Below are 25,171 nucleotides of genomic sequence, written 5' to 3' on the forward strand. Positions count from 1 at the left end.
CAGGACACTTTCAGAAAAGTCCCTGGTGAACAGTCCTTAATAACAAAGGGGTCCAGGAAGGCTGGACATACTTTAGGAAGGAAATCTTAAAGGCTCAGGAGCAGTCTGTCCCTATGTACCAAAAGACAAGCTGTTGGGGAAGAAGACTGGCATTGCTGAACAGGGCTCTTTTACAGGAACTCAGGGAAGAAAGAAGGTTTATAACCTTTGGATGAAGGAGCAGGCAACTCAGGAAGAGTACAAGGATGTCATTAGGTTACATAGACAGAAAATAAGAAAGGCAAAAGCTCAACCAGAACTCAATCTGGCTACTGCTGTGAAAGACAATAAAAAGGGTTTTAATAAATACATTAACAACAAAAAGAGCCCTAAGGAAAATCTCCATCCTTTATTGTACATGGAGGGCAATATAGTCACCAAGGATGAGGAAAAGGCTGAGGTACTTAAGACCTTCTTTGCCTCAGTCTTCAACAGTAGAACCGGTTATCCTCAGGGTAACTGGCACCCTGAGCTGGTAGACAGGGATGGGGAGCAGAATAGCCCCCTTGTAATCCAGGAGGAAGGAGTTAGAAACCTGCTGAGCCACTTAAGAAACTCGTAAGTCTATGGGACCAGATGGAATTCATCTGAGGGTGCTGAAGGAGCTGTCAGAAGAGCTCACCAAGCCAATGTCCATCATTTATCATCAGTCCTGGCTCACTGGGGAGGTTGAGAGGACTGGAGTTTGGCCAATGTGACGCCCATCCACAAGAAGGGTCGGAAGGAGGATCTGCGGGACTACAGGCCTGTCACCCTGACCTCAATGTCTGGCAAGGTTATGGAACAGATCATCTTGAATGTGATCACATGGCAATATAGAGGACAACCAAGGGATCAGACCTAGCCAGGATAGGTTTAGGAAAGGCAGGTCCTGCCTGACCAACCTGATTTCCTTTTATGACCAGGTGACCCACCTAGCAGATGTGAAGGTGGCTGTGGATGTTGTCTACCTGGACTTCAGCAAAGTCTTTGATACTATCTACCATGGCATTCTTCTGGAAAAGCTGGCAGCCCATGGCTTGGACAGGTAGACTTTTCATTGGGTTAAAAAGTGGCTGGGTGTCCAGGCCCTGAGTGAGTGTGATGGTAAATGGTGTCACATGTGATTGGCGGCTAGTCACTAGTGGGATTCTCCAAGGCTCAGTATTGGGACCAGTCCTGTTTAACATCTTTATTGATGATCTGGAAGGGCGGATCAAGTGCACCCTCAGTAAATTCACAGACTTCACCCAAGTTGAGCTGGGAGTGTTGGTCTGCTGAAGGGTAGGAAGGCTCTACAGAGGGATCTGGACAGGCTGGATTGTTGGGCTGAGGTCAGTGGTATGAGATTCAACAAGACCAAGTGTTGAGTCCTGCACTTAGGCCACAACAATCCCATGAAGTGTTACAGTCTTGAGGAAGAGTGTCTGAAAAGCTTCCCAGCACAAAAAAGGACCTGGGAATGCTGGTCGACAACAGTTGAACATGAGCCAGCATGTGCCCAGGTGACCAAGAAAGCCAAGGCCATCCTGGCCTGTATTAACAATAGTGTGACCAGCAGGGCCAGAGAAGTGGTTGTCCTCCTGTACTTGGCACTGGTGAGGCCACAACTCGACTGCTGTGTCCAGTTCTGGGCCCTTAATGACAAGGACATTGAGATGCTGGAGCAAGTCCAGAGAAGGGCAACAGAGCTGGTGAAGGGTCTTGAGCACAAGTCTGATGATGAGAGTCTGAGGGAGGTTAACCTGGAGAAAAGGAGGCTCAGGGGTGACCTTATCACCCTACAACTACCTGAAAGGAGGTTGTGACCAGGTAGGGGTAGGCCTCTTCTCCCAGGCAACTAGTGACAGGACAAGAGGACATAGTCTCAAGCTGCACCAGGCAAGGTTCAGGTTGGACATCAGGAAGAATTTCTTTGTAGAAAGGGTTGTTAAGCATTGGAACGGAATATCCAGGGATGTGGTGGAATTACCATCCCTGGAGATGTTCTAGAAACAGCTGGATGTGGCACTTAATGCCATGGTCTAGTTGACAAGGTGGTGATTGCTCGAAGGTTGAACTCAATGATCTTAAAGGTCTTTTCCAACCTAAATGATTCTGTGATTCTGTATGAGTGAAAGTGAAATTTAGGTTTGAACTTTTAACTGCTTACAGGTGTAAACAAGTGCTTTAAAGTTAGTCCACAGAAGAAGAAAAATATGACAACTAATCTAAACCAAATTCTATACTAACATATTATTCTGTAATAACATATACTAACCTACTGACAAGAAAACAATCATCCATGCTGTAAGCAAACTGTGATTAGCAAGAGTGAACTGTGTTTGCTCAGTCTAGAATAGAGAAGGCTTTTGTGGGGGGACTTAATAGCAGCCTTCCAATACCTCCAAGAGAGTCATCAACAGAGCCAGACTCTTCACAGAAGTCTATAGCAGGAAGAGGAAAAATAATAGGCAGATACTGGAATAAGAACTGTTCCAAGTGGATGTATAACAGCAGCTGAGCATCAGAACAGGCTGCTCAGAATTGCTCTGCAGTCTTCAGCCTTGGAGACTTGAAATCAGACTTGATAAATCCATGATAAATCTGATCTGATTCAAACTGTCCTTCCTTTAAGCAGGAGGTTGTACTAGAGATAGTGTCTTCTAACCTGAATTACCCTACAATCCTATGAACAAGCTTCAAGTCTTAGGTCTGCTATAATTCCTTGAACTACCTAGATGAATAATAAATTAAATGTTGACAGAAGTCACAGTACAGTTAGATAGGACCAGGTCTTTGACATACGGACAGAGCCAGGAGACACGGGCAAGGATTCAAACATGGTTGTATTTTGTCTGATTAACTTAATTATTTGAATTGTGTACCACTAACAAGTAAGATTTGAAATGTGATATACACCATACGGAAATATGTTAAATTAAAACCAAGACAACAATGGCGTAAGGAGTGTACATGACACCAGGCAGTGATGGCAAAATTCTAGAAATCAAAGCCTGAAGTACAACCTAGCCATGTTTCTAGCATGTCTCATCTGAAGAGAGAAGACTGTTGCTATAGTGGTTGAGTAGGCTTACCATGAACTATCACTGCTATAAGAATAACATGTTATAATATCAGCCCAGCCTCACCCCAAAAATTAACCAATTGGTATAAAACATGACTTTAATCTCTTTAGTCTCCTAAAGGTAAGTAAAATAACTGTATCTTAGACCTTTAAAGTTAGAACTTGTTATTCTTCTCAGTTCTGTCACCATTTCTTATCACAAAACATTTCTGAGATTTTCACATCATTTTACAAGCATAGATAATCAGGTCTCTCTTAGAGGGCTGCAAGCAATACACTTACTACTGTAGAATGCTATCAGGCTCTTTATAGTATTAAAAATATAGGAATACTATCTGAACAAGGGCTGGGAAAAGAAAATATATGATGAATAATGTTACTGTATCACCAACAGAATGAAGTTTTAACATGTTAAAGGAGTAATAAATAATGAAAACATCTAAAATTAATAAATTCTGTACATAAAAATAAAAATAATACTTGGAATAATAAAATTTAAACCAACTAATTTGAAATTTCAGTTTTAAACTGAAGAAACAATTTTTTCAACAAAAGTTAAAGGAAAATGATCTTACCTTATCTAGTCTTTTTTGCCAGCTTTCTTCATGTTTTATCATGAGTTCAATACAATGAGAGAGTGTAGCAAGGATTCCAGCAGTAGTTGCCTTGAAAGTTATAGCTTCTCCTTTAAAGTCTATGCCGTTAATTCCTTTGGGTGTCACATATGGAAACACTAAAACCAAACATGAATTACTCATTGATAACTGCCTTTAACTCAAACAAGCATTTTACATGCATGCTTTATGTTATCATTGTTTGAAGAAAATAGACTCGCTAGAAATTTAATTAAAAAACAAAAACTGCTAATAATTTTCAGTTATTCACTGGATAAGGAAAGAGATTTAAAAAGAAAAACACATCCCTTCAGCTTCATCTTGCTATACTGTATTTCAAGTCTACTTGTAATGCTGTGTTACTCTGCAGATCATGTGGGTGGAGGGAGTGGGAATACTTTGTAACAATAGCAGTTTGACAGCTTGAAGTGGGGCCTAATTAATACAGAGCAGCCTTAAAACATATCCAATACAACACTAAGAAACTATTCCAAAATGCAATGAAACACCAAAGGTAACATTTCAAGGCTGCTTTTAGCAGGTAACTATAGATTTAAAAACCACAGCATAAAAAGGTATGATATAAAAATATCAAATATGTTGAATTATCCAAGTACTGTGGTGTTTGGTAGTTCCAACAACTACTTCTTGCTCTTGACCAGACCATTTGTTACAAAGGCTGTTTAAACAAGTCACTTCAAATGTGTGACAAAAAGTACCTATTCTATGTCAAACTCATATGTAGGTTGACAGAATAGAAAATCAAACACTATGCAGTAATGTCAGAAAATATAAGAAAGCAGATGTAACACTCATGTTGAAGCTGAGCCAAGCAAGTTAAAGTAACTCCTGTCGTGCCATGGAGAAACCTGATGACTTATCACCCACTTGGATATTGCTTTCTTTTCCTGGTCTGTCAGTTTGTCAATGTGCCACTGTTATGGTTTAAAGAGAAAAAATAAATATTTGTGTAAATTTATGCAATATCAGTCTGCAAGGGTAAAAAGCAGAGCTTTCAAGCATCTCAGTTCTTGTAGAGAAGAGAAATACAATTGCTGTTCTCTAATAGTAGACCACAGTATTTACACTTAGGGAACAGAAAGTAAGCATCACATGGTCTTAAGAAATGGTTCAAGTCTCCAGAGGTTTTATATGCCTTTTTTTCCGAAGGAATCAAACTATATCAAACAGATGTTTACATACCACACACTACTTCAAATACCTCAGTAAACATACATACTGTGGTAGAACACAGCTTATCTTTTTGTTTCATGGTTATCAAGAGTACTCCCTAAAAGGGTAAAGACAATGGGAGTGTAAGAAAGAATGATCAATCTGTTTCAGAAGCAATAATGAGCTCTCCCTAACAGCTGCAAAGGGGAAAATTCAGTTTATACTGCTAATATGTCATGCTGGTGTAGACCATGTTCATGTACAGGCTTGCCAGCACAGCTACGCTGCTTATACATGTGATTTTTCTCTTAAGTATGCAACATGCTAGACACACTGAAGAAATTACCACTGACTGCAACAGTATAAAATCATTTCATAAATCTATGGTAAACTGCAAGGGAGATGCAGCAAAGTAGCCTCATTTCCTGGAAAAAAGTCAGCTTTTCTTCCCGGATGTCTTTTGGTCTCATCTACAACTCATTAATACTTACACACAGTTTCAGTCATCATATAGTCTAAGTAATTCTTTAATGACTAGTCTAAAAGTAGCAGTGATACATACAGAGTTTGCAGTATTAAAATCAGTGTCATCAAATTTCAAAATGAAATCTTGCATCAGATCTGTAGGTTCAAGTTAAAGGCTAATAGAAAAGTGTTATCATTGCACCTGCTCTTCTTGCCTAGAGATCAAACTGTATGTAGCCAATTGAAAGATGCAACAGTGTTATTTTTCTTCTACTTTAACTTCAACATCTTTCAAGTGGTTCATTTTTAGTTATCCTCTCTTAATAATTTTGCTTTATTTATTAATTGTTTTTCTTATAATGGATTTTTCATAGCATGTTTCCACCTTCTTCAAAAGCTCTTCAGCCCTGCTCTCCTACACATCTCTTTGTTAGGATAGATTAGTTGTGCCTTCTTATTCATAAGATACTGTTTGTAGTACTTTCCCAGATGTTCCAAAAATCACCTGTTCAATCAAATCTGTTTTCCAGTGAAAAGAAAGACTAGTTTTAAAAGACAGTAAGTAGAAAAACAAAGTTCCTTTATCTTTTCCATTTTATGCCACCTTAACATCTTTTGTCACTAAACTAATTCTAAATGAAAGAGAAATGCTTTGGTACACAACCCATTTATTTATACCTACTGTTGTTGGTATTCTGTGGATAGCAATAGTATCAATATAATTAGTTTTCCTCTAAAAACGACCTCATTATTCCAGCAGTATATTGGTGAATATTCTTCCTCCATTCAAAGCATTAAAATCCAGCACAAATTCCACTGTGTTTTATATAAAATTTTTCTTTCAGTCTCTGTACCATTTCCATCTTTGTAGTTTCAGTACAAAACCACCTTCCATCTTCAAAGAGGTTCCCTTAAGTACCACCTACTGCTTTTATTCTTACATAATTTAAACCCAAATACACTCATTTTCCTGAGCAGATGAATGGTTAAACTTCCTGATCAAGAATCTACATTCTTAGATTCTAAAATCCCACTGGGTAAATATGCATCAGCCAGGCTCTCCCTTGGTGCTTTACACAAATGATCATTGTTTCAGTTACCAGATTTTCTAATTGGAAAGTGAGCAATAAATTTGAATACCTTCATAGTGGTCTTTTTAACTTTCACTCAAATATCTTAGAGAACTGTACTAGTTTAAAACCAGGCTAGAAAATTAAATCTATTCAAGATGCTCCCTTTTTGCCCTGCCCCTTCCAATAATGGAGAAACACTAGGAGAGATTAAAGTTAGAATCACAACTTACTGAAAAATTGCAGTACCCATGCAATATTAATAAAAGAATGTACAAAAGAGAGTTTTACCCACAAAAGGACACTCACCACTGAACAAACAAAAACGTCTCCCAAAGTCAGCACCCGGCGTGGTTTCCCAGACAAAGGCAGAATGGTGAATGGCCCTGGACTGGGGCAACATGGTATTTGGAAAAACAAAAAGATATATCGGGAGGGTCTCACAGCTTAACTTTTTTCCCCCAGCCCGAAAACAATATAAAGCAGGGACAAAATGAAACTTGGAAAGCTTCCATCCAAATGAGGAATTGTGCTGACTGCACCACCTGGCACAGCTCGGGCCCCACTGCAGGGACTCTTTCCAGGGTGGTGGCAGCAATGGTGTGGGTACAGGGACTCACTCTCTGGTGCAGTGGAGGCATGGTAGCAGCATCAGCAGTCCCAGTCCCACACCTTCTCCAGAGTGAGTGTGATGGGTTGAGCACTGGCTAAATGCCAGGGCACTTACTAGAATCATTTATTCTTTTTCTGTTGTGAGATAGGATTAGGAGAAGAGCAAAGCAGGCTCAAAACTTTAAAGGGTATAAAGAAAAATTTATTTAAACAGAACTGAAAGAAAGAAAATAAAAAAAAAATAAGAAGAATCAGAATAAAACCTTTAGAACATTTTTCTTCCCCTCAAAACCTTCTTTTCTTTTCCAGTGACAATGTTCAGAGACAAAACTTAAGACCTCTAAAATAGTCTTTTATCAGTTCTCTTAGGGAGAGGAGTCACTTTTACCATGTCATGGAGATTTCTCCACAAGAAAGTTCTCTCATGGCTACAGTTTTCACGAATACCAGCAGCCCGAAAATCTGCAATCGTGAAGTCCCTCCCATCTCATGCAGCCTTCCCGCAGCTGCATTCATGGGCTATGTCAAACTTACGGGGTACTATTTTAAGGATGAGCTTTCAAAAGCAAAGGTTCTCTTCATCTATCTCTGAGATCATCTTTATCTCTGGGAACAGAGGTCTTCTTCTTTCCCTGGGAGAAAAGGGTCTTCATCACTCTCATCTCTCTCTCTGTTCAAACTTCTCATGAGATCACAGCTACTTCAACATTTACTTGTTGCATCTCCTCATTCTCCTCCCACGTGGGACTTGACTCTTTCTTTACTGACCTTGGTGTCTTCATGTTGTTTCTCTACATGTCTTCATTCTGTCCTTTTCTCTCACTCAAGAGAGGATCAATGTTCTGCAAGTTTCATCTGTGCAATGAAAGAGTTACTATCTCGCCTGGGGCCTGCAGATGGTCATGATGGTTTTCTGCAGGATGGTGGCTGAAGAAGTCACAGTGATAGATTCAGGCTGTGCTGGGGCTGTGCCAGGATCTCAGGGGGCCTGGCCAGAATGGCAGCAGCTGCTCTGGCCGCATCGCTGGTCTCAAGCCCATACTGCATTTAATTCCAGCCACAGGCTGACCTGACCATGCTGGGGCGGGGCAGGTGGGGACAGACACCGGCCTGGCAGCAAGATGTTAACAGCCGCTGGGGCCCAGTCCAGCCAGGATGGGGCCCGGCGGGCTTCTCAAGAAGGGGTCTGGCCCCTTGACAGAGCCTGCCCAGCCCGGCCTGGCTGCACGAAGAGGGCCAGGCCAGCCTGTTACCTGTTCCCAGGCCAGAAGAAGAAAAGGCTTTTCCCGGGCTTGTTTGTCTTAAAATGTGAATCTCACAGAGACGTATTCAGCTCTTTAATTGGGTTAACAGGTTGTCAATATTTAAACTAGCCACTGATTGGTTCTGTCAGGCACGGAGGAGACTCTTAGCAGCTCCTCTTAGAAAAATCATTTCCACGGGCAGCTTCTTCCCTCCTCACTAAATGTCAATCAATGCAAAATCAGCACAGTGAGCCCAGAAAAAAAATGGAAAACTTCCTATTTCCAGTCTTGTGTTTTTCCCTTCCAAAGCCACAACCCCCAGCAGTGACATGGGTGATACTGAATAGACAGCATAAAAAACTCCACATCCTTGTTTCTGTACCAAAGATATTATGCATGACTTATTCTATACCATTAATATCATGCCCAGATTTTATACCTTTCAACTATATACATATATATATATATGGCTATGCACAAGCACAGGTATTATTTCACCACTCACTGGAAATACCCCCAAGATGTTTGTTGAATTATTTTAGTCCATGACTGGTGTAACTGGATCAGTTCATGCTCATTGTTCATGGTATTTATGACATACAGTGTCGGTGTCATTCAACAACCCATATTACATATGCAATTCAACGTTACAGACCTTTCTCACCCAAATATCAAATCACTTTGAGGTACACATCATGTTTTCCTGTCCCTCTGCATTTCCCAACAATTGCACCCAGGTCCTTGAGCAAAAAGAATCCCATGCTCATGGGTTTGCCTTTGCTTGAAACAGGACTAATCCAAGCTGTATTCCCTAATACATTCCCCATATGCACCATGGGGACTTCATCCCCTTCTACAGTATGTAGAGGTTCTGATTGGTGGAGCCTCTAGTGTTAACTAACCAGGTGGCCTTCACTAAATGTAGATCCCAATGTTTGAACGTCCCACTGCCCATTGCTTTCAATGTGATTTTTAACAGTCCATTACATGGTTCCATCTTTCCAGAGGCTTGTGTGTGATAGGGAATATGATACACCCACTCAATACCATGCTCTCTAGCCCAGGTGTCTATGAGACTATTTTTGAAATGAGTCCCGTTGTCAGACTCAAATCTTTCTGGGGTGCCATGTGGCCACAGGACATGCTTCTCAAGGCCCAAGATGGTGTTCTGGGCAGTGACATGAGGCACAGGGTACATGTCCAGGCATCCCGTGGCTGTTTCCACCACTGTAAGCACATAAGTGTTTGCCTTGGCAGGTTTGCAGGAGTGTGATGTAATCGATCTGCCAGGCCTCCCTATATTTATATTTCAACCTTCATCCCCCATATCACAGAGGCTTTACCAACTTGGCCTGTTTGATTGCAGTGCATATTTCACACTTAAGGATAACCTGGGAGATGCTGCTCATGGTTTAGTTTGCCCCTCAATCACGAGCCCATCCATATGTTGCATCTCTTCCTTAATGACCTGAGGTATTGTGGGCCCATCAAGCCAGAAATAATTCACCCTTATGTTTCCAGTCCAGATCTACCTGAGACACTTTAATCTTGGCCGCTTGATCTACCTGTCCATTGTTGCAATGCTCTTCAGTAGCTCAGTGCTTGGGTATGTGTGCATTTACATGATGGACTTTTAGAGCCAACTTCTCTACCTGGGTAGTGATGTCTTGTAACACTTTGGCATCCCAGATGTGTTTACTTCTTTGCTGGCAATTGATCTTTTTCCATTGCTCCAGCTACCCCCACAGAACATTTGCTACCATCCACAAGTCAGTGTAGAGGTAGAGCATTGGCCATTTCTCTCGCTCAGCAATATCTAAAGCTAGCTGGACAGCTTCCAGCTCTACAATCTGACTTGATTCACCTTGTCCCTCAGTAGCTTCTGCAACTCATCACATAGGACTTGATACAGCAGCTTTCCATTTTCAATTTGTCTCTACAATATGGCAGGAACAGTCAGTAAAGAGAGCATGTCACTTTTCATTTTCTGGTACCTGATTATATGATAAGGCCTCCTCAGCACATCACCTGCTCCTCTTCTTCTTCTGATGATAGTCCAAAATTTTCTCCTTCAGGCCAATTCATGATGAACTTCAAGATCCCTGGGCAATTGGGGTTTCCTACTCAATCTAGCTGTGTGAACAGCATGACCCATTTACACCACGTAGAATCAGTGGCACAATGTGTGTAAGGGACTATCCCTGTGAACATCCAGCTCAACACTGGTAATTGTGGTGCCACGAGGAGCTGTGCTTCAGTGCCAATCACTTCTGAAGCAGCTTGAACCCCTTCAAAAGCTGCCAGGATCTCTTTTTAGTTGGGGTGTAGCACGCCTTGGATCATTTGTTTCCCTTACTCCAGAACCCCAGGGGACATCCTTGAGCATTCCCAGGTATTTTCTTCCAGAGGCTCCAGGAAGGATCATTCTCCCTGGCTGCAGTGTAGGGCATGTTTTTTACATCTTGTCCTGTCCTGACTGGCCCAAGGGCTATTGCATGAAGAATCTGCTGTTTAATTTGTTCAAAAGCTTGTTCTTGTTCAGGGCCCCATTTGAAATCCTTCTTCTTCCAGGTCACATGATAGAGAGGGCTTACAATCTGACTGTACTCTGGAATATGCATTCCCCAAAAACCCACAGCACCTAGGAAAGCCCATGTTTCCTTCTCGCTGGTCATGGAGGACATAGCTGCTCTTTTGTTGACCACATCCACTGGAATCTGATTATGTCCATCTTTCCATTTTACTCCTCAAAACTAAATTTCCTGGGCAGGTCCCTTGACCTTACTTTGTTTTATGGCAAAAACATCTTTCAGGAGGATTTGGATTATCTTCTCCCCTTTCTCAAGAACTTCCTCTACTGTGTTGCCCCATATGATGATGTCATCAATGTACTGCAGGTGTTCAGGAGTGTCACCCTTTTCCAGTGCAGCCTGGTTCAGTCCACAGCAAATAAAGGGGCTGTTTTTCTACCCCTGGGGCAGTCAGTTCCAGGTGTACTGGACACACCTCCAGGTGAAAGCAAACTCTGGCCTGCACTGTGCTGCTAAAGGAATGGAGAAAAACCCATTAGCAATGTCATTGGTGGCACTATTTTGCTGCCTTGGACTCCAGTTCATACTGAAGTTCCAGCATGTCTGGCACAACAGCACTCAGGGATACTGTGACTTCATTCAGGCCATGATAGTCCACTGTCAGCCTCCACTCTCCATTGGACTTAAGCACTGGCCATATAAGACTATGAAAGGGTGAGCATGTCTTGCTGACCACTCCTTGGCTCTCCAGTTCATGAATCATCTCATGGATGGAGGTCACAGAGTCCTGGTAGTTGCAGTATTGTCAATGGTGCACTGTTGTGGTAGAGATCTGTACCTGTTCTTCTTTGACCCTCAGCAGTCCCACAGCAGAGGGGTCCTCTGAGAGACCAGGCAGGATCTTCAACTAATTTCATCTGTCTCTACAGCAGCTATCCCAAAAGCCCAACAATACCCTTTTGGGTCCTTGAAATACCCTCTCCTGATCACTACATCCTTAGCAGAGCAAGCACTTTATATGACTGAAAAAAAAATCAACTCATATTTTTAGTTCTCTGGAAGTATACTGTAACTCCTTCCACTTCCTTTCCTCCTAACAGTCTTGGCAATAATCTAGAAAAAAACCTTAAATACAGCAAGGAAACATGCAACACATGGGGAACTAGAGCCAGATAAAAGAAAACAGAAGACAGAAAAGGCTTATTTTGTACATATATTTTTCAGATTCTTGAAGAAAGTGTCTACAATTTTAAAAATGCTTTTTCTAGGTACTTCTTTTGGAGATTCTTCCATCAGATTTGCAACTGTATTGCTTCAAAGTTTTTTGAACCCAAGTCTAACAAATACTGAATTGTCAACCATTATAGAATGTCAACGCAGAAATAATTTCAGCCAGGAAACAAGAGAAAGTATAAGAAGAATGCAAATAGATTTTTTAAATGCATACACAACTTCTGGCAGGCCAGATGTATCATATTTCTAAAAAAGCAAGACTTGCATGAGAAATTCACATTTAGTGAATGGATGCAGTGAGTACAATGACTATAACCAGATAATTTAAGATAAGAATAAAAATCAGAATTCTATTGAGCATAACACTGAAAAAATACAGTTTTAAAAAGTGCTAAAATTAGGATAAGTGAGATTCAGTAACAATGTTGACTTAATCATTACATAGACATAGACGTTAGAAAAACCATAATGGGGCACACCTAACTGGAAAAGCATTGTGCTTCACCACACTCCTAAAGCAGATAACACTTGCAAGAAAAACTGCAATTGCTTTTTACAAATCCAGTTCCCAGTATACAAATGATGCATCTGTTTAAACAGATTTTTGTAGTGGAAATTGCTTTGGACACCAATAGGAAATTCCAGCTTGACAGTCTTGCATTAATATTTGTGTGAATTAAGAATAACTCAGATTATAATTCCTTAACTGCTTTTCAAGATTATTTTAACATGAATAAGAATGTCCTGTCACATACATTCAAATAAATATTCTTGTCATTTTCTGCTTAGAAAAGAACATAAATACCCATCTTGTATCAGGCTTATCATACCATTCATACGAATTTTCAGTGAAAAAGTTGACACTTACATTTTTCCTTACTGCTGTTACTGTTATGCAAAAAATCCCCATCAGAATGCATCGCAGGGAAATCATCTTCATCATCTTCTACCACTAAATGTGAGAAAGTGTGTGTTATGCGAGTGAGAAAGCTTTCCCAAGTCTTTAGTGTGCAAAAAAGAAATTACCATCTTCATGGCTAAGCAGCATTTAAGATTTTTTCCTATAACAGTCATGATACACATCCTCCCTTCTTTTTTTTTTTTTTTTTTTTTTTTTGACCGCTATCAACATTACCTTCAGAAATCATCAGGAGACTAACATTTGCTCAGTGTCGAAATTTAGCACTTAATTTGATGGCAAGAAGACCATTATCTTGGTGTTACAACTGGATAAGCAAGGAGCCACAATTGAGCAACTATCTCCTCTTTTACACTGTAAAGTTCTCAAAGAAGTGGAATGGTACTTATATATTGTTTTCTCACTATCAAAAGTTTCAGGCTACCAGAACAAACATGGGGATGACTATTAATGCCTCAGAAGAGTGCATGAATATGACAAGCTGTGTTCTGGGAAGAACAATTCAGAGAGATGTAGACATCCACACCTGAGTCTACTAGGACTTCTAGTACTTCTAGTGTGCACTCAGTGCTCTAGCTACAGCCAATACATCTCAGGAGCATTCATTATGGCAGAACCTTTCCCTTTTTTAAAGGATGTATTGTTCCTATGAAAACTAATAATCTATTTATTTTCAAAATAAAGATAAGAGACTGGGTTTAGCTGGGATAGAGTTAATTTTCTTTTCAGTAGCTGGTAGTGAGCTCTGTTTTGGATTCAGTATGAGAATAATGTTGATAACACACTGATGTTTTGGTTGTTACTAAGTAGTGCTTACCCAAAGCAAGGACTTTTCAGTGTCTCATGCTCTGCCAGTGAGGAGCTGCACAAAAGGCTGGAAGGAAGCATGGGCAGGACAGGTGACTTGAACTGGGCAAAGGGATATTCCACATCATAGAATGTCATGCCCAGTATATAAACTGGGGGGAGTTACCTGGAAGAGGGGGGTGATCACAGCTTATGAACAGGCTGGGCATCAGTCAGCAGGTAGTGAGCAACTGTATTGTGCATCACTTGTCTTTCTTGGGTTATATCTCCCTCTCTCCCTCTCCTTCTTATTACAATTATTATTATCATATTTTACTTTGTTTCAAATAAACTGTTCTTATCTCAACCCATGAGTTCTATTTTCTTTCCTGATTCTCCTCCCCATCCCATTGAGAGAGAAGGGGAAGTGAGCAAGCAGATGCATGGTACTTGGTTGCCAGCTGGGGTTAAACCATGACAGACATATGCCAGTAAACAGACTTTAATTCGTGTTATGGGGTAAACAATTATTGTTATATAACATCAAGTGCTTAAAAGATCATTTATACAATTGACAGCTAGAGGTCAATATTTAAGTTAAGCAGATTTTTATGGGAATCCAACTTCTGAAGTGAAAATAGTGAACAGTGTATACAGAAATAGCTACAACTGATCTCATTCCTAAGACTGAATTTAATACACATACTTCATTTATATGGTATCAAATGCTATAGTAACTATTTCAAGGGCTACTACTGTGTAAAAAGTTAAATTCTATGGAGATAACAGTTCTCAATTACAGTTTTACCTTTATCCCTCTGGAGTTCATCTTTGGAAACTGCATCTGCACAGGCATCAAAGTATTTCTGTAAAGTATCAACTTGTCTACACAAGATGTCTCTAAAGGTTTCCATTTCTGCAAGCTTCTCACGTAAGCTATGGCCCTTCTGAAAATACAAGCAAAAAAAGGCTCAAATGCTTCTACAGGCTCAGCAACAGTTCAATGCCAAAAAAAATGTTTTCTGCAATTATGAAGAACAAATTCTTTAAGCACACCAAAGAAATTTCAGATATTGGCAGCTATGAAATACTGGTAATGTTAGAACATAAGAAACTGTATAGAAGTGTTTCTTACTCATTTTGTCCACTAGTCTCAATTTTTCATCTTGACTTCATCTGCTACTTTAGAGCATTCAATAAAAATTTATTAAAAACAGTCTTACATACTATGAGGTTTACACCTATTTACCTGAAAACAGTCAGTTCTAGTTTAAGATCTTTATTCTAGCCTTTACTCCCCCTTTTCTTGTGCTGCTCCTCTTCTTCCTCAACCAATTTCAAATGTTAAATATTTATACACATGAAACAAAAAGTTTTCATTTGTCAAGTCACAGAATCAGCATTTCCTTTCATCTAGAAGCCCTGATATTCTCAGAAGTACACAAAGAAAGACTAATAAATTCTCCAACAGGTTTGATTTCCTTGCCATTTGAAAATGACACCATGGTTTAAGAGGGATAACTTCACAGAGGCATGAAAAAGTTTCCTGTATGATCTGTTCATCATCACATGCTGAATTGCTAACACTTATAATAAACCAAAGATTTGTTTGGGGTTTTTTCCTATAATTGTGTGAACGAGTCTTCACATAGCTTATTTACTTTCCAGTTCTGTGTGTTATTTAAACACCAATACTAAGAAAAATGTTATTCACTAACCTTGAATGAAGAGGTAGATGTTGCAGAGTATCCACTTGCTCCAGAAACAAGAGACACCATGGAGCCATGGCGTCGTAAACTTGACTCTGATGCATAGCCAGATTCAGTCTAAAAACCAAACCACACACAAAAGTAGAGCATTGAGGCTTTTAATAAAAAAAGAACTAGTGAAAGCAATTTTAATATCTCTTCTAAACTAGCCCATTTGTTTCTTGTCAGGAAGCAGCAAGGGCTTAATAACTTGGATTGTGTTAACAAGTTTAAGATGTTGATGTAGTAACTGTGAAGTTACTATGAAATTTTTTTTATCATGTTAATCTGGAAAAAAAAAGTAGTTATCTGCAATTTATTGTGTGCCCCTAAAACAGTAACTAATTAACAATGTAAAAAAATGAAAAGCATCTGTTGATTAAAATAGTATGAAAAAAGATTTAAAAATATTAAGTTTGACAAATATCCTCACAAGCAAAACAGAAGAAGATAGTGAGGAACTGTAAGAAGAATATTTTCCTAAAACTTAACATAAAATGACACACATGACAAAGGAGAAAAAAACAAAAACCTAAAAGAGAATGTAAGGCACTGTTGGAAAATCTCATTCCCTAACTACTGTACCAGTCTTTATAGTATTCATTTCTATGAACTTTCTTCATCCCAGGAGGACCCTGAGAACTACTGACCTGTCAGCCTCACCTCTGTGCCTGGGAAGATCATGGAAGAGATCCTCCTGGAAGCTATTCTAAGGCACATGGAGGATAGGGAAATTATTCGGGACAGCCAGCATGGCTCCACCAAGGGCAAGTCCTGCCTGACCAACCAAGTGGCCTTCTATGATGGAGTGACTACATCAGTGAACAAGGGAAGGGCTACAGATGCCATCTATCTGGACTTCTGTAAAGCATTTAACATGGTCCCCAACAACATCCTTCTCTCCAAATTGGAGAAACAAAGATTTGATGGGTGCACTGTTTGGAATAAGGAATTGATTGGATGGTCACATCCAGAGGGTAGTGGTCAATGGCTCAGAGTCCCAATGAACATCAGTGACTAGCAGTGCCCCTGAGGCATCTGAATCGGGCCCAGTGTTATTTAATATCTTCATTAATGATGTAGATGAAGGGATCAAGTGCACCCTCAGCAACTTTGCAGAGGATGCTAAGCTGAGTGGTGTGGTTGACACACCTGAAGGATGAGATGCCATCCAGAGGGACCTGGACAAGCTCAAAAAGTGGGCCCATGAAAATCTCATGAGACTTAACAAGGCCAAGTGCAAGGTGCTGCACCTGGGCTGCTTGGTTGCACTGGGCAACCTTCGGTATCAATACAGGCTGGAGGATGAATGGATTGAGAACAGTCCTGCCAAGGACTTGGGGGATACCAGTGAACAAGAGGTGGGAGATGCCCCAGTCATGTGTGCTTGTGGCCTAGAAAGTCAGTTGTATCCTGGGCTGCTTCAAAATCAGAAGGTCAAGGGTGGTGATTCTGCCCCTCTACTCTGCTCTGGTGAGACCTCACCTGGAATACTGCATCCAGCTCTGGGGTCCCCAGCACAAGAAGGACATTGACCTGTTGGAGCAAGTCCAATGGAGGGCCATGAAGATGATTAGAGGGATGGAACACCCCTCCTATTAGAAAAGGCAAGACAGTTGGGGTTATTCAGCCTGGAGAAGGCTCCAGGGTGGGTTTACTGTGGCCTTTCAGTACCTGAAAGAGATCTACAAAATGTCTGGAGAGGGACTATTTACAAGGGTATGTAGTGATAGAACAAGGAGGAATGGCTTAAAACTGAAAGAGGGAAGGTTTAGATTAGATATTAGGAAGAAATTCTTTACTGTGAGGGTGGTGAGGCACTGGAACAGATTGCCCAGAAAAGCTGTGGCTGCCCCATCCTGAAAGTGTTTAAGGCCAGGTTGAATGGGGCTCTGAGCAACTTAGTCTAGTGAAAGGTATCCCTGCCCATTGCAGGAGGGGTGGAATTAGATGATCCTTAAAGTCCTTTCCAACCCAAACCATTCTATAATTCTTAAGATATATAGTTAACATTGTATACTGCATAGTCAAGTCAGAATGACTAAAGGACCCCAGTTCATTGCAAGGAGAAGGACAGACCCCACACTGAAGAATACAGGATACCTCCAGATTATCAAGATAAGGCCATCATCCTAGCCCCTCTAACATCTCTCTGAAACCCTCCCATTATCTGGCATCATAGACAAGTAACTGTAGCAAGACTCACTCAAGGCACATCTCAGTCATGAAAAAATCAGATGGACAATGATGCCATAGAATTATAGTTGCTTTCCAAAACAGTAATATGTGTGTGTTGATTGGTCAAATGATGTTGTATCTGAACATTTGAAATGTAAAGAACCATGTGTGAAATCACATTTAATGTACCCCAATTTGAATGGGATATCTCATGACCATGAATAAAGAATTACTTGTGATTTTATACTATACAACCTCACCTCTGTCAACACGTGCCAGTTGCAAAATTTCTGTGACAAAAGAAACAGATGGCTCAGAGCAATATCTGAAATACTGTTAATAGATTTTATCAAGTTGACAGAGAATACTGTAAATTTGACAGAATGAGAAATACTGCAGCAGCAGAGCAATTCAGACGGCAGGGAGAAGGGGAGACAGAACACATGATATGGAACAAGCAAGAAGCAACAATGGAATTCTAGGTGTTGGACTTTTGTAGAAAATTTGAAAACGGCATAGACTTTGGGAAGTTGAGAAAGTGCTGATAAATTAAGATGCAAATGAACTTACAGAGTATTAAAAGAAAGTAGAAAGGACACAAAGTTGGAGTTTGTAAAAAAAGGAGAATTTATACAATACTGCAAGTGTGCAGGACAAAACATGTATATTTGGGTTATAAAGGAGCAGTGGCAGAGAAACACAGTCATGGAAAAATTAAAGTATGACTTAAAAGAAAAATGTGACTAACAGAATTGTTAACATAATTCCTGAATGAATGTGACTGAATGAGATTACCCAGCCACAACAAGTAAAATGGAGCCAAGAGTCAGTTTCTATCTGGCCCATTTAAATAATGAGGTATAAGACAAGAATTGAGGAAACAGAAAAAGGAGGAGTAAGTATGAGAAGTAGAAACAAAGTGGAAAAATGAAAATTATCAAAAAATGAAAGAATAGTTAGAAAAGAGTATTCCAAATCTTGGTGGAAAATGGCTAAATAATCATCAACTTAAAAGAAAAAAAAAAAAAGAGAGAAAGAGTGAGAGCAGAAAGGAATGAAAAAGAGAAAAAAGAAAAAAGGAAAAAGGACATGCATAAGTTCAAAAGATTTAATAAGGCACATCTTAAGTTAATTGCTTAATTTAGCAAAAAAATAAAAATATTTTAACTTATCTGAAATAGCAGAGAGAAGTTTTTTTAATGACAGCTTATAGTGAAACAATATAAGGCAAGATGAATTTAGAAACTTCTGCTATAAATAATGAATTTAAAGCTATTTTATACAGAGAAAGTGCTAGAAATATACTTACCTTAGTGACAGAAGTGCTAAAAGGTCAAATTTTTAACAATTAGTACTACTATTTGTTTTAAAGTATAGCTTTAAAATATCTATTGGAATAAGCTTTTTTTATTAGAACATTTGCATTGGATATGAAGGACACTTCTAGAATATTAGTTCAAGTGTTAAGCAGTATACCTAACTTTGGCAACATATTTGGTATACTGGACCACGTTTTGAATTGCATTGCACTTGTGTTACAGTATAGAGATTATACCTTAATTTACCTGTGGTTGGACAGGGACAGGCGAAGCGGAAGATCTCGGGCTGTAACGGAAAGAGCATACCCCAACCCCCCTAAGATAAGCTATCTCTAAAGGAATGTAGACCCTTACTAACATGTGCCAGTACTTTTCCACTCCGTCTTCTAACCCAGGAAATGTGGCAATATCCCCTCTGACGTAGTAAAGACCCCAGAGTATATAAACTGCATTTTTTACTTAATAAACGCCTCTGTAACCGTCTGCCACGTTGGTATTAGCGTTTGTTACTAGGCCCGGCGGTACCAGCAGAATGTACACGCCGTGCTGTCAGTCCTGAAGACCAAGACTCCACAGTTGCTGAAAAAGAAACAGCAACAAGTGGTGCCGAAAGCCGGGAAAGGAGACCTTGGCGGACGGGATCTGCGCTTGGAAAGGACACAGCGGGCAGGGATCGGCTGGCCCGATCTACTGCAAAGAAGAGAAGAAAAAAGGGGGACGCCCCAGGAACCCGCGGATGGCATGGAAGCCGTAGCGAAGGTCGTGAGTTCGATTGTGGTCCACTGGAAACAGCGTGACCAAAGGCATTTATTTCTTGCTATTGCAAGGTCATCGGATTTAGGCGTGATAAAACGCCCAATAGATATATTAAATTCAGACGGGTGGGAGAGATATACCGCTGCCCTGGCTGAAGATACAAAAGCCACCGGCAGCGGAAAAGTTTTAAAAGCATGGGGAAAAGTTGAGAAAGCGTTGCGGAAAGCAATAGAAGAACAGGAAACTTGGAATGCTGCAAAAACGTGTCTATTCGCCGTTAAGCAGCCAGGGAAAGGGGATCGCGGGATTGCGGGACCCCACGGAGGAATGCAGGGAGCGAGGGAGGGGGGCCACAGTGCCACGAAACCCCCCGGGGAAATGCGGGAAGCGGACGCGTTACCCCCCTCCCCAAATGCATGCCTGAACCCCCCGGAGCCCACAGGAGAACCCAAGACCCTCCAGCGGGAATCCCCGGATCCGAAAACCCCCGAAAAAACCGTGGTTTTCCCGATCGTTCCTCCCCGCCGCGTCCAGGGTCCGAACGTATCCGATAGCGGCGCCTCGCCGGGTGATTCCCCGGCGGGACCCGAAACCGCGGTCTTTCCGACCGCCGAGCCGCGGGCGAGCGGAGGAGAGCGCGCGGCTTTTCTGGGAAGGAGTCGCGCGGCAGGCGCGAGACGCCGAGAAAATAGCCAGTGCCGCCGCAGACGCGGCGGCCCCGCTGCTACCACCCCCGCCATATGGCCAAGATGGCGCCAACGGCCCAGCATGGGGGCGGGGCGGCAAATTGCCGCTGCCGCCGCCACCATGCAGCCAAGATGGCGCCGACGGTCCAGAGTGGGGGCGGGGCAGGGCGCCACATGGCGATGGAAACCCGGAAGTGCGAAACCCCGCGACTGCGCATGCGCGGAAGGTTGGCGGAAATCCGGAGCTGCCGGTCTACATAGCGCACGCGCGGGAGAGTGAGGGGGGGCGGACACGCGATCGGAAGCCGCTCCCAATGTCACCTTGTAAGGGAGGGGGCAAGCCCAGGGGAGGGATATGGGACTGCCCCCACGAAATGCGCCGGCGCCACCCCCAGGAGGAGGGGGGGGGCCGGACGCAGGAGGCGGAACGGGGCCGAGCCCGAGGGGACGTCCGAACCCACCCGCGGAAGGCGGAATGGGGGCGGAGCCCGATGAAAAGGCATAGCAAACCGGAAGCCCACCATCAGTCTGCTTCCGACACGGAAGGGAGCCACAGCTCCGCGGCTAGTTATACAGAGAGCTCCGAGTCCGATACGGAAACGGAGATAACAGAATTTATGAGGTTTACAGCGAAACCGAGCAAAGCTTTTAACAATGTAAGGGAGCAAACTCAGTGCAAACTAACCGATTGGGGAAAAATAAAACTAGCTTGCGCCGAATGGGAACCCGCGGCTGCGATACATGCATTCCCGGTAAGGGTTACCGGTTCCAGGCAGAACCAAAGGCGCACCTACACCCCACTGAGTACAAAAGAAGTTCAGATTGTGGTGAAAGCGGTGCAGGAAAAGGGAATTAATTCAGCCCTTGTGTCCACACTGATTGATGGTCTTTTTAGCAATGATGATATGCTGCCTTTTGATATCTCACAAATAACCCGTATGTTTTTTCACGGGGCAGGGTTGATTGTATTTCAGCAGGAGTGGTCAAACCTGTGCACAGCTGCCCTAGCTCAAGCCTCAGGGCAGGGACAGCCTCTCCATGGCTCTACCCTCTCCAGGCTGCTTGGCAAACACGACGATGTGGCTACACCACAAAACCAAGCCGCGCACCTCACAGCAGAGGAGGTAAAAGCAACAACCAGAGCAGCTAGAGAGGCAATAAGAGCGGCCTCTCGGGTAGTGGACAAATTAACACCATGGTCTGTGGGAAGCCTGCCTGAGATGTGGCTGCGTGAGAAAGGACATAGCAGCCAGATTCAGCTAATCTCTGTGTGAGAAACTAGGCGTACGTGACTGAAGCAGGGCCAACAGTGCCCTTGAAACACAGGTGCAGAGATACCAGCTGGGTTGTTGAGAATAGTTGGTATGCAGTAAAGAAAATTAACGAGATGGGAACTTGGAATCGCAAGGCTAGTAATAGAAAACAAAGCATTAGTGTTAGACCCAATCCTGAGCTTAGATTTTGCAATATGCATGAGCTAATTATTGTGTGTATAAAAAACGGCTGGTTGAACAATAAAGGCGAGACTATGTTGACCATGACAAGATGAGACATGTCTCCCATCTTTTCCAATATCTGGTGACCCCGACGTGATGCGCTGCGTCCCTCCCTGCAGGAGTTGAGAAAAGATGATGGGTTCGGATTCTGCAGCAACCAGAATGGTATAAGGGCGATAAGCGAGGAAGCCCCGACCCTGAGTGATCGTAACGACGAGCTCAGCCGATACGTGCCGCCGACAGCCTTTTGGAGAGTTGCAACAGCGCTGACGTGAGTATGGATAGGCAAGCGGCATATGAATTATTTACCGCCTGCTTAAGGCAGAGGCGGATACAGGGTATCGACCTGGATAAAGAATTACCTTCACTTTTGAGACACGGGGAGTCTTATGGGTTTTTTACTAATCCCCACACAGTGCATGAGTTGTCGGAATGGAGAAAGTTCGGAGATAGGTTGTGGGAGTTGACCTTGGAGGATGATAAACCGGCTAAAAAGATTGGAAAGCTCTGGCGGGTGGTGCACAATGAGCTGTTATTAATGCAGGCAGAAAAAAGAGCTGCAAAAGAAGTCAAAGCCGCTCAGGAACGTAATTATGCCTATGACTCCTCGCGGCAACATCCTAATACCCCCAACCCTCCTGCCTTCACCACGGTTACCTTGCCTGCTCCACCGGCCCCTGCTGGAGCCGCGCCATCGGCACCTCCCCTAGACGAGAGCTACGAGCACTCCCCTGAGCGCACCCCTGTCCCTGCCGGTGCTTCAAGCCATCTGCCTACCCCCCGCAGTCAGGAGCCTATCCCTGGGGCGGAATCCGACCTAGCGGAGGCCCTGGCAAGGCAGCGGCGTGAGTTATGGGTATCGCTGGCCCGCCAAGGTGCGGAAAGTGGGGACAAAGGGTTGCTGGAGGTTGCCTCTCAATGCCTGGCGTGTCCGGTGGTGTTTACCCCAAACGCAGCTGGAGGTCTGACGGCAAATCTGAGCGCGCTTGACTGGAAGCTGTTAGCACAATTGCGTACTACAGTGGCACAATACGGTGTGAACAGTGAGCCGGCAAAGCAGATGCTTGAATATCTTTTTAATGCGTATTTGCTTCTGCCTGGGGATATTAGGGGTATAGCTAGATTGATCTATTCACAGCATCAGGTTATGTTGTTTGGTGCGCATTGGCAGGCAGAGGCTCAGGCATCTGTGGCGGTACAAAGAGGACCGGGTGATCCTTTGCACGGAATAACAATAGATGAGCTATTAGGTCTCGGCGCATTCCTTAGACTAGAAGCTCAGGTGTTAATGGGCCCCAATAAAGTCCGTGAGGCAATGGAGGTAGCGCGTAGGGCTATGAATAAGGTAAAAGATCCTGGGGGAACGCCTATATACATGGGCATTAAACAAAGTAGGGAAGAGTCGCTGGGTTCGTTTGTAGATAAGGTGGCCGAGGCTATAGATAAAGCGGGGGTGCAAGAGTTTATGAAAGGGGCATTACTGAAGCAGTGTATATTACAGAATGGGAACGCACAGACTCGCTCATTAATAAATACTATGAATGGAGACTGGACCGTTCCCTTGTTGCTTGAAAAGGCTGCCGGCATGCCATCTGGCTCTCAGGCATTTTTAGTGGAGGCAATTAAGCAATTAGGTTTAGGGCTCCAGGAACAGGCAAAAACATCACAGAATCAGGTCATGGCTGCCCTTGCACCTCTCCAAACTGCAGCGGCCGGTATGGCTTGTAACCGCACCGGTCAGGTCGGCTCTCGCATGAAGTGCTTCCGCTGTGGAAAGTCCGGTCACATCAGGAAGGAGTGCCAGGTTAAGAGTGTCTGGTGTATTAACTGTCAATCTAACACCCACAATACTGCTACATGCCGCCGTAAGCAGGGAAACGCGAGACACAGCGCGAGCAGCAGCCGCGCCGGGATACAAGTAGCAGCTGCAATGCCATCCAACAGCTCCGACCAGCCACAGCCGGGAGCCTCGGTCTGGACCTAGCAGCCGCAGTAGAGGTTACGCTGATGACACCTCACCCACAGACTGTTCCTACGGGAATCTTTGGACCTATAATCATAGAAGGCAATCAAGTCGGCGGACTGATATTAGGCAGATCATCAGCTTCGATATCCGGACTATTTATCCTGCCTGGGTTGCTGGATGCTGATTACAGCGGAGAAATCATGGTCATGGTACATACCCCTTTTCCACCTTTAAAAATCGCCAAAGGTCAGAGATTGGCTCAAGTGGTGCCCCTACCACAACTCGCGAAAGCCCTCCCCCCGATTCAACCAACACCGCGGGGGAAAAAGGGTTTCGGAAGCACCGGAGGACTTGTCTTGTTAACCGTGGATCTTTTGTCCCGGCCTAAAAGACAGCTGCAGCTACGATTTAAGGATAAGACTGTGGAGTTAACTGGACTGTTAGATACGGGCGCGGACTCAAGTATAATTTCTCCGGACTACTGGCCACAGAACTGGCCCTTACTAGCCTCCTCAACGACAGTCACAGGTATAGGAGGCATGACGTTAGCCAGTAAAACACCTACGCTTGTGGTAACTATGGATGGAAAAACTCTGCAAGCTATTTTTTCTGTGACAATGCTGCCACCTACCGTCCAGTGCCTAGTAGGACGGGACATCCTTTCCCAAATGGGTCTCGTCCTCACAAATGAGCACCCTTTGGGCTAATGGCCACTGCTTGGACTTTCCCAATACCACTTGTATATTGGGGAAGAGGGTATCTCTGTGTTTCTACCCCTACAGGACCAGAGTGGATACCGGCTCGGAGCGCGAGACCGGCGCAGCGGCCTCAAACTGGAGCCGACTTACATCAGGAATCCTCAACTGAGGCTGGGTCTTCTACTCAGACCACATCTCCCCTTCCTGCAGACCTGCTTCAGCCCAGCCCAGCTGCAGATACGATCACCGGATGAGTTTGATTATCTAATCTCTCGCTTGCATCGATATAGTAGCGGACAGCTGTCGCCTTATGCTTGTGTTTGTTGTGTAGATAGTACCCATAGGGCCTGGATATTGTTGCGTTGTGGGGGTTGTAACACAGTCAAGTGGGTTCATCAGCGAGAGTTATCTTTTGACCTTGCGTGCCCTAACTGTGTGCGGTCTTGGAGAGCTGCCCACCCGGAGAGAGTATTATCAATTGAAACAGGGTTACCCTTTGGGCAGGCCATACGCCTGCTGGAGAGCGAAGAACAGCGCTCTCTGGCCCTTTTCCGTTACGACCTAAGTAGGGCCATAATAAGAGTTCAGGCTA

The 25,171-nt window shown here is 43.1% G+C and overlaps 1 protein-coding gene across 2 annotated transcripts in view; it reads right to left on the reverse strand.

The window, feature by feature from the left end:
- LOC136373457 (ceramide transfer protein-like) overlaps positions 1-25,171 on the reverse strand; it is a 193,344-nt gene that overhangs the window by 22,235 nt on the left and 145,938 nt on the right. For both annotated transcript variants that reach the window (XM_066338355.1, XM_066338354.1), the window contains exons 4-7: positions 15,451-15,558; positions 14,541-14,679; positions 12,896-12,979; positions 3,661-3,818 (exon numbers count right to left, since the gene is read on the reverse strand). In XM_066338355.1, coding sequence (XP_066194452.1) covers positions 3,661-3,818; positions 12,896-12,979; positions 14,541-14,679; positions 15,451-15,558 — 489 coding nt within the window. The remainder of the gene's footprint in view (positions 1-3,660; positions 3,819-12,895; positions 12,980-14,540; positions 14,680-15,450; positions 15,559-25,171) is intronic.

The sequence above is a fragment of the Sylvia atricapilla genome, chromosome W (genome assembly GCF_009819655.1).
Source record: "Sylvia atricapilla isolate bSylAtr1 chromosome W, bSylAtr1.pri, whole genome shotgun sequence".
In the NCBI taxonomy this organism is placed as follows: domain Eukaryota; kingdom Metazoa; phylum Chordata; class Aves; order Passeriformes; family Sylviidae; genus Sylvia; species Sylvia atricapilla.